The sequence below is a fragment of the Melanotaenia boesemani genome, chromosome 7 (assembly GCF_017639745.1).
Source record: "Melanotaenia boesemani isolate fMelBoe1 chromosome 7, fMelBoe1.pri, whole genome shotgun sequence".
Classification (NCBI taxonomy): domain Eukaryota; kingdom Metazoa; phylum Chordata; class Actinopteri; order Atheriniformes; family Melanotaeniidae; genus Melanotaenia; species Melanotaenia boesemani.
The window spans coordinates 26,764,663-26,782,255 of record NC_055688.1 but is presented as its reverse complement, the minus strand read 5'-3'; the positions used below and the strand labels follow the sequence as shown (position 1 = coordinate 26,782,255).

The following is a 17,593-nucleotide window of genomic DNA, read 5'->3' as shown; positions in this document are numbered from 1 at the left end:
GAGGTGAGGTTCTTTACCGTTTCAATGGAAGTAAAGGATCACTACAAACTGGTCTGTAATTAATGCCAACTTAAATCCCACTGAAACCACTAGAGATGAAATTAGCTAATGCAACAAACAGCACACCAAGAGTTAATATTAACCCACAAAGGCAAAACTTTTCCATGAGAAAGCATTGCACAATGGAAGTATGAAGAACATAATGACAAAAATCAGGGATTTGTCAGATCAATTTTCAGAGCTCTATGTGACATTTTAAGTCAGTACATTCTTTTTTCTGAACCTTAGAAATTTTTTCTTTGCAATCAAAAACAGAAAAATAGCTCAATTCTCAATTTCTGCTTAAATCTTAATTACTTCAATTACTCAATATATAATCAAAACTACTGCCAACTAATTTTCTATTAGACAAATGTGAGCAAAAAACTAATCATGGCAGCATTAGAAGCTCTAAAACTGCAAACTCTAAAGAATTAAATTAATATGAATTAGAAATGTTATGTTACAGCATATTATACACTGGAGGTGGAGCCATCTGCTAATTATAAGCACCGTTTTAGCCCACACAGCCTTCAGTGTGTTTATCTCAGTGCAAGTATGATAGAAAGGGGGACAAGCACTGCACAGGCTGAAAAATTAAACAAAAATAAAATTAAATTATGGATTGTATGTGTCCTATTGTTCACATAACTGTTAGTCTTTTACAGTAATATAAAACTTTCAGAGAGTCATAAATGCTTTCGTTTTCTTTCCTTTTGCTCGTAAATCCCACTCAGCTCTGTCAACAGAGTACTCACAGTTTGTCCACAGGTGATGCTTTGGCTCCATCATGTGTCCACTAATGATAACACAGATGGTCACTTCTGCTCTGTTTGAGTCATTTTTATGCTAAACTTCAGTGACCGCACACTGGGAAACTATCTTTTGTTTGCTGTTCTATAGTGTTGAAAATATTTAGTTTTATGTTTAGAAAAGTGTCACAGAGAGCCACTTTGCAAGTTAACAGCCAATAATAATTCACATTTTACAGAAGCTAATTCAAGGTTTGGTTGGAACAAAAACCTGCCTCAGAGTCCAGACTCCAGCAGCTGTTTGGCACACTTGCAGCTTGAAGAACTCCAGCGCAATCCTACTAAAGGGAGCCTCAACAAAAATCTACACTTACGCTCCATATGGCAGACAGAAGTTGGCGATCAGTGTTTTATTAACACAAATGCTACATCTTAATGACCCTTTAAATAAACTGTAGTGAGGAAATGGAGCAGGAGAATATGAAAAAAAAAAAATTAACTTGTGAAGTCTATTGTTTGGTATCAGACAAGGGAGCCCAAACTGAAACAAAACAAGGATGAAAAAGCAGCCAAGTCGACAAGAACAGATATAGAATTTATTCAATATCCATTGCAAAGAATAAGAGGTGACACAGCTTGAAACAGATAATACAGAATTTATTTTCAACCAGAAGTAGGAAAATACATAGGTAGGTGTAAAGGAAACAAGCAGAACCTGTAGTCAAAAATAAAAATAAAAAGAATAAAACTAGTCCAAAGAGAATCAAGAGGACGGCTAAGGGGTACAACAGAAAGCATTGTTTACCATTCAATTTCATTTCAAAACAGTATGTGTTGATTTGAAAACAGCTGCCTTGATTTCTCATCAGGATTAATGGACATTCTACAACATTGTGCAAGTGTTTCATCATTCTTCTTTTTTTTTTTTTTTTGCTGGTATTTCATGAATGGTAAACAATAGTTGGTCCAGTGCATAAACACAGTGACACAGATCAATATATGTACTCAGCTGACTACAGATAGACAATCCTGATCATTGAACAACTACCACTAAAATAGGCAGGGAGAAGATGAGCAAATATACAAAATGGATAAAAAAAAAAGGAGAGAAAATGGGAAAAATGGTTTATGGGAGAAAAAAAAAATGTAGGATATTGAAGATGGAGAAAAGAAAAAGAACCACCAGTGTGAAAGGTGAAACAGCTACATTTTCCTGATCAACTTCAAAGAAAAAAAAACAATGTGAATGTTTCTGAATATTATTGCCAAGTTTAGCTGATGGGTGGAGAAGTCAAAGTAACCACAGTGGGAAAAAGTATGATGATGGGTGTTGATGTGATTCAAGGAAAAGGACAAAAGTACCTTGCTTTCCTTACAGCCCTACTTTTCATGAAGACGATGACTTGTATCTGAAAATAAGTGTGACTGATCGGTGAGAGAAATCGCTCTACAACAGAGAACTGAACTACAAGCAGCTTTGGTGTGCACCATTACAAAGAGATGCAGCCTGGGGGGGGGGAGAGGGGGATAAAAAATAAACATTTACTCTACACTTAACAAGCCAACTGAGAAACAATGCAACAGTGAAGAAAAAAGCCAACAACGTGATCACTCACTGGGGCTTACAGCGTGTCATAGTTCAGCTCTGATTGGACACATACTTAGAGGAAAGAGGAGTGTCAAAAACCAAAAACAACCTGGGATTCAAATCAGCAACTATCAACAGTAACTAGCTACTTTAACAGATTTAATCACTTGTAATGCACGAGAACAGAATGAGATGGATTAACAGTACGCAAAAATCTTCACAGGACCAGTCTAGCGGCACATCATTAGCTTTGTCATAAACAAGTTTTTCACCTGTCAAAACAGTGTTCTCTAATAATGAACTGCAGCCACTAGGAAGACAGCCCTGCTGCCCTAACCTACAGCGCACTAGCACTCTCCAGCTAGTGCCACGCAACATCCAAAATAAAGCTGAGATAAAAACGAAAACAAAGAGGATATCCCTGTGTTGAGTTTTAACAGATACCAACGATGCAGGTTCTTTCCCACCGATAAGCACTGAGGAATCAGGAACATTCAACCTATCAAGACAACAAATTATCATGATTTCTACAGAGGATTTGGTTTGTGATGGTGGGGGAGGGAGGGAGTCAGCAGGGAAAGGGAAAGTCGAGGAAAGGTTAAAAACAATGCAAGCATAACACCATCATAGAATTCATGATTTTACACAACACAATTCAGTATCTTTTTAGAAAGGAAACATGAGATACATCTTTTATTCACACTTTACAAAAAAGGGAAAAAGCTACCCTTTAGAATCTACTACAATACTAATGCCATTCAGAAAAAAAGAAAAAAAAAATCAAACTGGACACATTGGTTTTCATGGAATAAGGTAAAAAATTTAGAAAAAAAAGGGAAACAAGATTCCTTAAGCTGAAGAGTACTTCCATACTCCTCATTTACCTGCTTCCTGCTTGCTTTAAAAAATTCATTTCAACATATAAAGTAATGGGATCTTTATTTACGTGTATGACTAGACAGAGTGAGGGGAGCTGCATCTGAATCTACTAAGTTCTCATCATCCGTGTAAAAGCGTGACTGTTTAAATATTCACGTCACTGTTGACAGATTTAATTTATTTCTTTGGGATGTAACAAATCCAATTCACAGATGGCAACAAGTAAGCTCACTGACCCTCATCCCTTTTCATCCAAAAGGAGAGAAAAGTGGGCCTCCCACCCTTTCCAATACAGAGGTAGGAGCTCCCCAAATGGCACTATAGCTGCAGTGATAAGGGTAGAACTATACAAAGAGTTGGGCGAAAAGGGTTTTAAAAGACCCAGCTTGAGCAGTGTAGAAGTTAGATTCAGTCTGAGGTCACGTGGTTTATTAGAGAGGAGGAAATGGACAGGAGATTTAAAATTCGTGGCCAGGAAGAAAAGCTTAGGAGCCAGGTGTTTCTGGGGGGCCTGGGCATGGAGCTGTGCTTAGGTACAAAGAGGGATTAAAACAATCTGATAGTGAATTTACAAAGATAAGACACCCTTCTCATATTCCTTGCAGAGGAGAGAGGGTCGGTGGAAAAAAAGCATACCTGATTACTATAGAGAGCTCAAATGAATAGGAAGGATATACACATCATCATTACATCTTCACATCTCATAAAAAAGGAAATGAACATTAACAAAACAAAAGGACATAAAATCTTCACAAATGTCTCAACAGTATTTAAAAATAAAATTAGAAAAGGTTGTTCGGGCGTTCGTCGCATGGAAGTAGTGCAAGACGACGTCTACTGCTACAGTGAGGCACAATGTACATGTGGGATTTATGTCGATCACACGTCACTTTTGAGGGAGACACGTAGATGAACAGATGTGACTCATTCTTGCATGTCCTTTAGTCAGAACCAATGGCAGCAGTGTGGATCAATGGCTTTGTTAATGGGCAAGAAGCAACAGGCAGAGTTTACTTGGTGTCTATTTACATTGCAGCAATATGCCGGCAAATCAAACCAACCGCAGAGAGAAAAGGGAGTTAAAAAATGATACAATAATGACATGTTAATTACAGTTAATCTCTAGGGAGTGCAAAGAAGTGACAGCGAACGCCTCGAACAACCTCTTCTTACGTCTTTTGTACAAGCTGGTAATATCAATTCATCTTAACATTAACTGGATAAAAATTTAGCCATAGTTTACAATACAATCTTCTTTTTTTTTTCTTTTCAAATCTGATCATAATTTACTCTTCGTACAAAAAACGCCAGAAAACAGGTCTTTTGTGGTTCATATACAATCATGTAAAGACTGAGTCTGGATTTCTTTTTCTGTACAAACACTTGTGAAAAAAACCAACCAAAAAAAAAACACTGCTTTTGTGTATGGAACTTATGGCTGGGGAAAGTCACTACTGGCCTCGGAGACAGTGCTACAAATCTGCCTGCAAATTGAACGTGTGTGTGTGTGTGTTAGTGTGTGTGTAAGCTTGCATGTGTGGAGTTGGATGGCAACTCCTGACAGTGAGAGAAATGCTGGTTTTATCCCGATGTATCAACCATTACTCGCTCTCTCTGCCTAAAAGCAATCACAACAAAAGAAAAGATTTGTGATAGGCCCCCATTGCTTTGCCAATCAGCCTAAATCCCTTGCTCCTCTCTCTAAAAAAGGTGATACATGGGCCACATGAGCTCCCAAGCACAAGCCTAACTTAACTATACAAGCTGGGGTAAAAACAGTCTGCAAATAGGATGGTAGCTGCTCTCGGATTCTCACAACATCCTAGCTTTATCGCTACATGTTGCCGATGTGAGATCAGGCAAATGTAGGTTGGGCGTTCTAGTTCTCTAGGCAACTGTGGGTTTGGGGGCTAATGCACCAGAGCTGGGGTCAGAGGTGTAGACTATCTTGTAGCACCACGGGAGGCCATGACTACACAAAAAGGCCTCAGCACCACAGAATGACAGCAGGAAATCTCACCTCATATGAGCTGCACTGCATCCACCTCCAGGGATGATTAACTACCGGTAAACAGCTGCTCCGACTACACCTCGATGTGTTTATGCTTGCGGCCAAAAACAGACAACGAGCAAAAAAGCCAAGATGGAGGTCTGAGACTGACACGTCCGCTGTCTTTGCTGGTTTTAAATTTATACAGGACAGACAGACAGGCAGACCATCAGCTCTGAAGCTTTTCAGGTAATTGTCATCCACCTAGCCGTTTTTAAGTTCCCCTTTGCTCTCTTAACCAAACAGTGGCCTATGTGACGAATCTGATGGAGCTACCATCCACTCTAGTTTAAAAGACAGAAGCAAAGTAGGTGGGGTTGTTGAATTTGATGAGGAAAGGGAGTCCAAAACACAAAATATGATACACAAACAGGACTGAATCAAGCAGTTAAAAAAGAACATAAAAAGAAAAACAGAAAGAAAAAAGAAAAATATAGAATATCTATAACATTATACGAAAATCCCTGTCAGCCAGACCTCACTGTACGAATATTTTACAGGTTGTATTTTTTTCATTTTTTGTTGTTTTATTTTTTTCTGTGTCTTCCTCCTCCAGTGTGGTGGAAGGAAGAGCTGGTAGTGGGAGGGAGCGGGATTAGGAGGGAGAAGCTGCGGTTGCAGCTCCCCCTGGTGGTATGGCAGGGTCTCACTACCTGCGTGCAGGCAGGTGAAGCCCGTTGACCTGGGAGGGCACGTTGGGCAGGAGTAACTCCAGCTGAGCAAAGAGGGAGAAGTGGTCAGAGGGGATGTGGGGATGTGGGCAGCCGCTGACATTGTTCTCTACAAGCCAGTGGGGGTCCAGAGGGCCCAAGATACCCAGCACGTTCAGGTGAGGCTTGGAGTAGAAAATATAGTCGATGACACCCTAAAGGAGAGCAGAGGAGAATTTTGTGCAGGAACAAACTGATAATTCATGTGAGCGCAAATGAAAAATAATAACCCAACGTCTAACATTTTTATGCGTGTTTGGATATGTTGGCTCAAAACCTGATAAACAGAACCACATACAGAAATGTGCTGTATTCGTAAAATTACCTTGAAGTCGAAGGTGTAATTGGTGTAAGGCATCAGGCTGTTCTCGTAGGCGCTCTTCAGCTTGAAGCCGTGGGTGATCCTGCCGTTGGACGTGCTGTTCTTGCCATTGCAGTTGAATTTGGTCAGGCAGTCACTGTAACGGAGCTCCTTGAAGTCTTTGTGGGTGCAGTCCACTCCACCAGTACTCAGGTATTCCACCACACCTGGGCATTTTTAAATTTAATAATAATAATATTAATAATAATAAACCCACAAAGTGATACTTGATCCCATGAGCCCAAATCAAGTTTGTGCTGAGATTCAAGATTCTTTGTCATTTTTCTTGGTTTGGAGGCAGAAAGAGATGCTGTTTCTCACCTGCTCCTGACAGTACAATTACTAAAACCAAAACTACACTATATTTCTCATGCAACTCAAACAAAACCAGTTTTTAATGGCGAGGTAGAGCAACAATGTTTGTTTTACAAAATTCTTGACTTGTGAAGATTATATGAATGTTTCTAACTTTAACCTGTTTTCCTTCTGTTCACACACATCTCCAACTTTTCCTGCTTTATCAGATGTTTCTAACCACACTTCCACAACTAACAGCAACATCTCTATATGAACCTATTACTGATTTACTGGATATGACTGAAACCAAGTCATCACTCTTTAAAAAGGATAAAATATTTGTTAATGTAATACTAAGTGGAAAAAGTCGATGGTTGTTTATAGAGTTATTCTGACACTAAGCAAATGCATCAAAAGGCATGGTAAAAAGTAACAATGGTGTCATGGAAAGTCTTCAGTGTTGGATTTTACATCTTTAAACTGAAGAAAAAAAAATTAAAATTAAGCAAAAACCTTTAAATGTCATTTATTATACTTTAATTTAATACAGGATCACCCATCTGACTTAGCATTTTGTTACAACTCATTTCTATTAATATCATTTATGGTATTTATATTTTGTGAGCCTTCAAATAAACTTTTAAAACTGCAGTAGGCCACTAAACGTCAACATTTCCCCCCCTTTTACTTTTACTATTCTTTCCAACTGACTTGTAAAGAAAACTTTGAGTAATATTTCTCCAGTTTTCTTGCCCCTGTAGCGTCACACAAACTCTCTTTTACAGTGCTTTTTTTTTTTCTTTAAAAATACTTAGTCTGTATAACAGCAATTAAACAAGGCAGCTCTTTTTAACTGGTTCAATATTTCCATAAATCAGTGTGAAATATTTCCCTTTTAAGTGGATGGACTAATCTTGGACACTGAAATTGATTCAAATGTTCACATTGGTTTCAGCACAACCAACTTCACAAATGGCTTAATTCCCTGCCGATGTGGCTCGAAAGCATCGTGACTGTAACTAATTATTCCCTCCATTAAATTACTGGATATTCTGCAAATTTATAAAAGCCAGCAGTCACAAGTGAGAAACTCCTTCATTGTAACTCCCTACATCTCAAAAGGAGACATCTTCTGGTTGCCTTTTTTTGTCCAAAAATCCCACAAATACTAGTGAAAAGTTGAAGTCCATCCAAGTGTTCTCAAACTTTTTGAGTGGTAAAATATATAGAACTTATTATCATCCAGATATCATCATGATATTTTGCATGTGACTTACCAGTTTAACTTAAAATTATAAAATGCAATACATACAGATAATATTTTTTGAAAAAAAAAAAAAAAGGTCTATTTACAATTTTTTAGGTTGTGTCAGGGCAACTCGACATGCTGTTAGAAGATGCAAGTAAACAACCTGTCTTGTTTACTTACCAGAGTCTGGCAAAGAGTTGAGGTCAGCGCACAGCACCAGTGGAATGGCATTGGTCTCACCAGAGACAGACGATAACTTGAGACTTCGGGTGGCCTTGTCCACTATGTTCTTCACCTCCGACAGGAACATCATGGTCTGGACCAGCTTGACGTCGGAGTACTCTGGATCCCAGTGCATGTGGGCATTGGCTACCAGGAGAAGCTGCTTCTCCATGCCATGGAGTGACTTACCAGCTGAAAAGAAAGGAAAAAATGATCAGGGAGAAGTGATAGCAAAAGTATGTAAGACTTAAAATATCCTACTACTTATTTAAGCACTACAGGCATCTGTAAGACCATAAATAATCTCCTGTACTGCAAATCCACCTGCTCAACAAGTTTTAGACTAAAGTCAGTCTTGGTTTAGCAACACAAGTTGATCTTCAATGAAACCCCAAATATAGAAAGCCATGCACCTAACTAAGACGCCCAATCCAAAAGATTACAACACGTTGAACACTCACAGGACATCTCCATCATCTCTTTGCGGACCTCTAGCAGCACAGCTACACCGATGTTGTCCTTTGTCATCACCCTGTTCAGCATAGCCTCAGAGCCCTCGGAGTTAGCCATGGCCAGCTGGTTGAACTCCACAGTGTGCTTCTGCACCGCACTGAACCTGGAGAGGAACAGAATGATGAGGGAAAAGAGGACTTCAAAACATATTTTGTAGGCACTAGGAGGAATAAATAATTAAAAAAAAACAAACAGATTGCAAATAGTTAGAATACAGGACTCATATGAGGTCATTAGAAACATGTAAACTGAACTGTGAGTCGTGCCAAATCAAAATTATAAGAACATTTATGCAATGTTACATGAATGACCAATTAAATTGGTTACACAGCAATACGGACAATAAAGAAGCTTTTTCCTATTATTCCCTCACAATGGGGATCTATTTATTGTACAATAAAACTTGGACATTTCAGTTTTTAAAAATGCAGAGTTCCAGCCAGGGCGTTAGCCTTTTTCACCATCAACACTAAAATTTGAACATACAAGTTAGCCATTAAAATCCTGCGAAGTGACTAAGTACAGCAAATTAACTTCATAAGAAAATAGTTTACAAAACATGAAACGAGGCTCCACACACATTGAGGAGCATGGAGTCCTCCTCCCAACCCCTTCTGTCAGAGTTAGCTGAGCCTTAGTCTTCATACAGAGAGGGATTGGGTCGACGGGCCTCTCCCCATGTGACTGTCTCCCTCTGCTAACCAGAGTTTAAGCATCTCTGTTACCTGCTGTCTTTTTGTATGAATGACTGATGAAAAAGGGCTACAGTTTTGCCCTAAGCCCCTTCCTTTCAACTAAAGTGGTGAGAAAGAGGAGATCTACAATTCTGAGAATGGATGCAGCAATGCTGGTTTTATAATCATATACCAAGTTATCCACTGAAGGCAACAGCATAGCTTTCAAGTTTAAGTAAGTTTTCCCAACCTAGCTTTAAATCAATAGAAAATACATTTACCAGGTCCTGTTAAAAGAAAACATTACAGGCCATTGGAGAATAAAGTCATCAACTCTTACTTTTCCGTCTTGTAGAAAATTGCACATCCGTCCACATGTTTGCGATCAGACTCCGACATAGTTCTAGCTCGTGACTTTGGACTGAAGAACCCGTCATATCCTTGCTCTTTCAGCTCAGGCAAGAAGAAATTGTAGTACTGCTCTGTTTCAACTTCCTGTAAAATGACAAAATATGAGTTGCAGGTGAACAATAAGAAAACCTGAAATTTGTGCAACATAATATCAACAAACAGTTTTGTAAACAAAGACGATTTTGTTTTTGAAGAAGTTATTTATAAGCCATTTCATAAACCATGACAGCAGATACACCAGTTTTTACACCTTTTTCTGATCGGGCTGGGATCATCTTTGACAAGAAAAACCCAACAAATTTTTCCCCAAAAGCTTAAATGTGGATTCAACTGACCATACAACAGCTTCCTATATGATTACAGTTTTAGGTTACAATTTTGGATGCAGTGAAACTGGTTTTCCAGAATATTCCCAAGCAGCTACACTGATCACTGTGTGCTTCATGTGCATCCAACAGTGGTTTGATTTAATTCAATAAGGGGAAAAAAATCATATTAAAACAAATTAAATACAGGACAACAATGAGCAACTCTCCCCCCAAACATCTAAAAAGTAATGAAATTACCCACAAAGTTACGAGTTATTTGTGGTTAGGGCTGTTTTTAAGTAATATTTATGCCGGCCTGCTGTTAAGTTTACATTCCAAACTGTCAGAAATTGTGCCTCATCAACTTTTTTTTAAATTCTCTAACACGTTCATATAGACCAACAAAGACTGCAGCCGCAAATGGCACGAAAATTGTTCAGGATGAAGGAAAACACAAAATTAAATACAGGCTTCTCTGCAAAGAAAAGTGGTGTGGCTGCTTTAACATGAACATCAAGGGGTACAGGAAAACAAAAAGCTCCTGCTGCACCACCAGCCTGCTTACTAAGCCAAAAAGCACCGAGACAAGCTGATCACCTCTTTGTAAGAGATCAAGTGATTCGATTTTTAAAAATCAAATCATATCAAAATTAACTTGTTTTCATGCATCCCCCTGTTTATACAAACAGCAGCTAGAGCCTAGCCCAGTGAACACCGAGCAGATTTACAACAGGTCTGACACAGATACAGACAAACATGGCTTCAGGCAATTCAGCATCAATAAATAACCTTAGACGCAAACCTTTGTGCTGGAAGAACATGCTAATTGCACAAAGGAGGGCTGCAGCCAGACAGCAAATTTGGACCTAGAACCTTCTGCTTTAGTGCATCCGTGCTAAGTGCTGTACCGCTGTGCAGCCCAAGAGCAGATTGAAGATAAATGCACGTTTCCAGAAAATATTGGGTTTAATTTTCATAAATATGCCCCGAAAATGCACACAGGACATATATGGAGTTTCCAATAATCACAATGTTTTTAAAAACAACTCAAAGTTTATCATTTAGAGTAGGAAAATGTGAAGATTCTTGAGCAGACATCTTAGGCTAGGTTTACATTGCAGGGCATAATGCTCAGTTCAGATTTTTTTGTGAAATCCCGATTTTTCTTTTTTTTTTTAGAGTCTGTTCACATTTCCAATTGAACGCGACTTGTATGTGATCTCCTGTATGAACACCAAAAGTGTCCCGCATGCGTAGAAGACACGGCGACGTGACAGTCTTCGTGTTTGCAGAAGTAAACATGGAGGGTAACAGTGGAGCTTATGTTGCAGTTTTAAAGTTACTGTCCAACTATAGCCAGCACATTTTCAATGGCATCGTTTTGAGGAGATTACAAAAGAGGAGAGCCAGATTTGTGGCCATGACATTTTGTGGAGCAGTGGCAGCAACGTCTGTACAGAAAAACATAGGTACGAAGTCAGTCAGAAGTGGTGGGAGAGTGATGTGAGCGCATTTACAGATATGGAGTTTATAAACAATGTCGTGTATGACATGTAGGTCGGATTAATGCGACCTGGCCGTTCAGACTGAAGTCACATGGCAAAAAATCCGATATGTATTGGATTTAGGACCAAATTAATACATCTAATAAATAAAAATAAATGCATGTTTTCTTTAAAACACGTGTAAACATTGCACAGATTTTTCTAAATATACATTCAGTTTAATTCAAAGAAACCTGAATTCGACTCTCTGCTTGATCTGGCTGATGTCTCGCCTACATTCAACACCAGAGCGTGACTTCCTCAGTGGAACAAACTTGTGGAACAGGTTTAAAAGTGGCTCAAAGCCATTAGATGTATAAAAAATTAATATGGCTTTCATACTGGCCCATTTAGAGAAATGCCAAAAACTGCAAGAAAACTGACCAAAGTTGGCTGAACCTCCTGATTTTAGCTCACACAGAAAATATGATTTTTATAAGCACGTAATCTTAAACATTGAGCAGCAGAAGATGGATGGATAATTGTTACCAAAGCATAAATCTAGGCTAGCTGGATTAGCATTAATATTACAAACCATTATCACTGTATGAATTTTTAACAAATAGTAGCATCAGTTATCTTTCAATGCAACAATGTATTTTATACTTAAAATTAGACAAATGATGGATATAAAAATGGCTGCTTTTGCAAACACCGACTGAAATCTTTTGTCACCAGTGTGTTTTCTGTTAATAAGGGTGTGTCTAGGAAGAAAAAAATATCTATTTTCAGTAAAGCTAAATTTACCTACAAGCAATAAATCTGCCTCTGCTCTAACAAAAATTTGGAAAATAGTCTCTTCCTGTTTTTCCACTTCACAATTTACTCATGCCATTTAACAAATCTATAAATGCTGTGGATGGGACATTAGACTGCAGGCAGTTGTCTTTAAAATAAGAGTTGAACACTTCCACAGGAGGACATATATTCATCATTAGCATCACTGATTGATTTTCAATCCAATAATCATTTCCTAACAGTGAATTGCAACTTATCTTATCTATGCCACACAGTTCAATCTCCAAATGTTAACACAATGGCTCACAACAAGAGCATTTAACCCATTACTGGATTATGCAGCAGATTGTTGTTGTTACATTTGGTTTAATGATGTATGGACAAAAAAAAATCCAACCATCCACGCATGATCATTTTCAAAATCTTGCATATAAATTTAAGTGTGAAAAGCTAAAATTGTGTTTTGATATTTCTCACCTGCAAACTGATGATGTCTGCGTTGCAGCCCAGAATCTCCTGTATGATGGATTTCTTCCGGTACTCCCAGTTCAGAGCCCATGTTGGACAGTAGCCATATAGCTGTCGTGTGGCATACTTATCGCACAGCACATTGTAGCACATCACAGAGAACAAAGCTAAGGGGAAAAACAGAAAAGAAACGCAGTTTGTTTTCATTTGGTTAATTTTTCTTCATTAAGTAACTGTCAGTAATTGTCTAAGCATATGTCAAGGTTCTCATATTTCAATATTTTTGCTCATTCTGTCACAAAAATGCATAATAAGTCTTAACTACTTTTATCTGGATATTCAACTCAACACACAAGATTTACTAACCATAAATCTGAACATAGAGGTATGCAAATTAAGATTATTATTTTCAACATGATACTGATGGGTTGCAATTGCTGGCATATTAAATTTACTTTGGCTGTACATCTGCATCCTAAGTTGGAGTTCCTCCATTTCACAAGTATTTCCAAACAGGATTTATAAGACTGTGTGGTGTGCAAGTCACTTGTTCTGCAATCAATTTGGGTTCTGAACTCACTGCCACATTATTTTTTCCTTCCAAATGATTAATTGATTGCCAGTGAGGTCAACAAAAGTACTGCCGTGTGACTCCTGCCTGTCATACAATGCATCCATTGCAGTTGTCCAAAAAAATCACAACTAAACTAGTATTTACTTCAGGCCATTGTGGCTAAATTGTTCATGGCTGTAGAAAATACAGCACAATTTAACACCTTGTGGCAAAGAAACAAAAAACCTTTTGATAATATCTTTGTTCATCATCCATACCTGAAGGACGTGTTCGGTCTGGTTCCTGGAGTGGGAGCCATGACCGGGCTGGGGGTTGCTCTGCTGGTGCTGAGTACAAGAAAGTTGATAAAAACGGACACTTACATGATTTTACAAATAGTGACTTCAATACTCTGTGTCGATAGTATTAATGTAACTTTTTTTTTTTTTTACATTTTTTTAACATTTAAAAAATGCAGAACCACTGCAACATACGATCCTTATTGTAAACTCACAACAGCAGATGAGGAGTTATACTCACTGCGCTTGATAGCCCCTGCCAGATTGTCTAACAAGTAGCTGAGCAATCTCCGTGTGCCATCAGGTTCCTGGTAGAGGCTCATAATTTCTTGTGCAAGTGGGTTTCCTGGTTAAGAAAGCGTAAATCAGCCTGAAACACTTAAAAAAAAGAAAAAAAAAATAGATTTGAAGGCCAGCAGGGCTACAAAAAAGCCACCCACTCACCTTTCAACCCCAGTGTTTGTAACTGAAAGAGTTTTCCCAATTCAAATGGCAGAACCCGCAACTGGTTGTTATTTAAAAGCAATTCCCTGCAGGGGACAAATGAGAAATGGATCATCAGAAACAACCATATGCTTACCTTGCAAAACACATTAATTACTAAATTGCTTTTATCACGAATGGGAAATTTTTACATTATACTAAAAGGTTTTAATAGATTAAAACATAAGAAATACAGAGAGAAAAAAATACATTAGATTGATATTTATTTTCCCCAGGTTATGTACGGCTGCTTATTAATTCAGCTGTGTGCTAACTACAATGTATAACCAGAAATCACAGACCTGAGTGACACCATGTTGCCGAGCTCTGCCGGCAGAGTCCTGATCTTATTGGATGAGAGATCCAGGTACACCAAGTTGTGTAATTTGGCAATGTCTGGCGGGATGCGTGACAGAGAGTTGTCACTGAGATGCAGGGCAGTGAGGTGGGTGAGAGACCACAGGGCTGTGCTGAGACTCTTTACTCGACCTGCAGAAACAGTGAGAAATAACCCTCTTTTTTCTTAAAGAGACAAAAAAATGTCCTTTTTTCCTAACTGGTAACAGCACGATCGCTTCTGGAACAATTTCACAAAATGCAAAACCAACTTAATCACAGCAACACACTGCCAGGATATGTGAGGCCAAGCAAAGCACAATAAATCTATTTAGTCACACTTAAACTTTTTTTGTTTTTGCTCTTTGACACAAAAAGAAAAACTCCAGCAGTTGTTCTTCATTACTAATCTACAACCCAACTCTATTGGATGCAACATTACTGCTAAAAAATTTGAAGGTTTGTTGATGTTGATATTTATTTTAAGAAAAAGTATGTTATTGATATCACTTAAAATGAACAAATATGGTCACTCAATTCCATAAAAAAGATTAGCATTATAATAGATAAAGAAATCAATAAAAACAAGAAATCAGAAATTGCACGAGGGTTTAAAAAATTGGAAAACAAAAGCCAGCTAAAAAGGTCATTATTTTATAAGATTCTGTCTCAATCTTCAACTTTAAAATATGAATAAAAATAAAAACCTTTTATTTGTTTGGCAAAATTAAGCTCCAAGGCTTTTCTTCTGTTTTTAATACCAATTTGCACACTGAACTAGTTGCTAAATGTAGCTCAGAATGAATTAATAAGGAGCAACAAGAAATTCATCAGCATATGCAGCTAGTGCTGTCTTCAAAGAAGAGTCTGGGTGCACTCCCACAATGTTAGGGAGGAGAGTGATGCAGACATGACTCATTCGTTATAGAAAGTTTGAAAATAAAATGAGTGTAGTTTTTCAGACGACTAAAAGCATCCAGGCTCACTTGATCCCCTTATCAGTGAAATAAGTTGAATAAAGCCATTCAACTCCTGGGAATTCTAAAGACGTAATAATAAAATATATCCATAGCTTCATCTCTTCCAACTCCCATTTATGCAACTTTAAAACAAAGGATTTGGTTTTATGATGCAGACAAAAGCAAAAGTATGTCATAACACTGCATCTTTTTACAGAGGAACAACTTTTTCAGCTTTATTAAAGGCAAAGACTTAAACCTGCTTATTTATGAAGTGGTATTTGTATAATCAGTTTACATAACCTTTTTGAAAATGAAAGCACATACATGTTACTTTGCTTTAAACCTTACTCCGACTTTCTTTGCATACAACTTGAATAAAATCTTAAATTTATGCCATTTTGTACAAATCTTTTCTTTCAACAAATAAAAAAAATAAATTATATCAAAAGAATCATATTTATATAAGAATATTGTATGATTGCTATGGTACTGTGGTGATTTGGCTAGTGCATTAAGCCAATTAAACTAGAATAGAAATAGTCTTCTATTCTCATTTATCTAATTTGATGCCTTTTTTTTATTTTTTACAATTTGTTTGCTAAGACTTATGTAGGAAGTAAATGCATATGCTCCCTGAATATACTCACCACTGATTTCCAGCTCAGCCCAGTATGACTTCTTCCCATTTGCTGCCTCCTCGCTGGACATAATTGTGTACATCCGCCTGGGATCTGGCGGGTCATATTTTTCCTTGGGCATTCCTATAACACTGCAGAGATTTATTTAATTTAAAAAATGTACACATTATAACGTGTCTGCCAATATAACACTAATTCCGAAGCATTTTGTAAGTTTGGCCTGAAACTGTGAAGCTCCGTATGAGCTCAGAGAGGACGCAATTAGCTCATCAATTAACTGCACTATTTTTTTTTTTTCTTTTTTACTTGAAGCAACAAATGTATGTTATTTTTATTTTATTTTTAAGAACGTTTTAAAACTAATAACAATCAAAACCGTAGACCATTTATGAAGCAAAAACCTTTCAACAGCTTCCTGTGAAGACTGATTTCATTGTTACATAAGTTAATAGCATAAAATTAATCACTGTAATGCAAGAATCTACGGGCCAAACTTGAAAAAGTGGACCATTTTTAACTATGAGTATCGTTAATTTGTAAAAAAATAAATAAATAAACAGAAACTACGCTTTAAAAATGTGAAATAAACAAAGCTCTACTCGCCGATTGTTCTTCTCGGGGTCGCTAACCGATTAGCCTAGCTTAACCTAAATTGGAAGCTATCGAACTACACACAACACAGCTAAATCATTAACCAGCTCGCTCGCTAAACACAACGTTGACAAATGAAGTTGGTGACATTAGTTCATTGTCTCTAACGTCTTTCCCAATCAGTTAAGCATAATACGCTGGTTAGCATTAAAGGATAATGTACACTTGTTTACATAATGGCAATGCACAGAATTGCGCATAAACACTAGGCCACGAAACAACGCATTACTTAGCGGTCGCTAACTAGCTTTCAGAAGTAGGACTCTCTTATTATGGATATAAACAGTGAGCAACCAACAACACACAAAGCCCCGCAATGCTGAACCTGCAAGCAATTACGAGCTATTTAGCTTAGCTTGGGCTAGCATGCTAACTGAAAGCTACCAGATCCCAATTATTTGAAGCTGAACGACCTACTATTCAAAATGGTCCTACTTGGTAAAATGACGGCCGTACTGTATACATCGAAGGTACTATATGACCAAATGAGTGGGAACATATTATTTCTAATAGAGTGGTTTCATTTTTACCTGCAAGAGCATACCAAATCGCGAGGACGACTGCGTGTTCTCTTTTGTTTTCTAGCTACTTCTTCCCCGTTTCCGCTGCTGTATCATGGCGACTGTAAGGTTTTTTTTTTTTTTTTTCCACTGTCGATTACAGCGCAGCCGCATCCCATTGGTCAGCGTCTACAAGGTCCAACAGCTGTTAACCAAAGCAAATAAAATCTATAACAGATGAATGATCGATCACTTACAGATGAACGGCTACAATAACTGTAAGTTATTTTTCAAATATGCACAACTAGCAAAATAACTACTTTATCAAACAAGGTGTGTGTAGTCTATCAAGGTAATGACACCCAGAC

General features: G+C 37.8%; 1 protein-coding gene across 1 annotated transcript; it reads right to left on the bottom strand.

The window, feature by feature from the left end:
* Positions 1–1,373: 1,373 nt before the first annotated feature.
* LOC121642912 (CCR4-NOT transcription complex subunit 6) lies at positions 1,374–17,460 on the bottom strand. Its single transcript, XM_041989978.1, has 12 exons — positions 17,256–17,460; positions 16,084–16,205; positions 14,441–14,627; positions 14,100–14,185; positions 13,897–14,001; positions 13,635–13,703; positions 12,813–12,970; positions 9,675–9,829; positions 8,609–8,763; positions 8,106–8,339; positions 6,344–6,546; positions 1,374–6,173 (listed from the first exon to the last, which is right to left on the bottom strand). The coding sequence occupies exons 2-12, from the start codon at positions 16,193–16,195 to the stop codon at positions 5,958–5,960; spliced, it is 1,680 nt and encodes a 559-aa protein (XP_041845912.1). The 5' UTR covers positions 16,196–16,205; positions 17,256–17,460; the 3' UTR covers positions 1,374–5,957.
* Positions 17,461–17,593: the final 133 nt, after the last annotated feature.

What these genes read in the sequence shown, in the direction of transcription:
- LOC121642912 (XM_041989978.1), bottom strand. Translation starts at nt 16,195, where the DNA reads ATGCCCAAGGAAAAATATGACCCGCCAGATCCCAGGCGGATGTACACA. An exon ending in GGCTGAGCTGGAAATCAGTG is followed by an intron (nt 14,628 to 16,083) that starts GTGAGTATATTC and finishes CTGTTTCTGCAG; the next exon opens with GTCGAGTAAAGAGTCTCAGC. An exon ending in GGCAGGGGCTATCAAGCGCA is followed by an intron (nt 13,704 to 13,896) that starts GTGAGTATAACT and finishes TCTTGTACTCAG; the next exon opens with CACCAGCAGAGCAACCCCCA.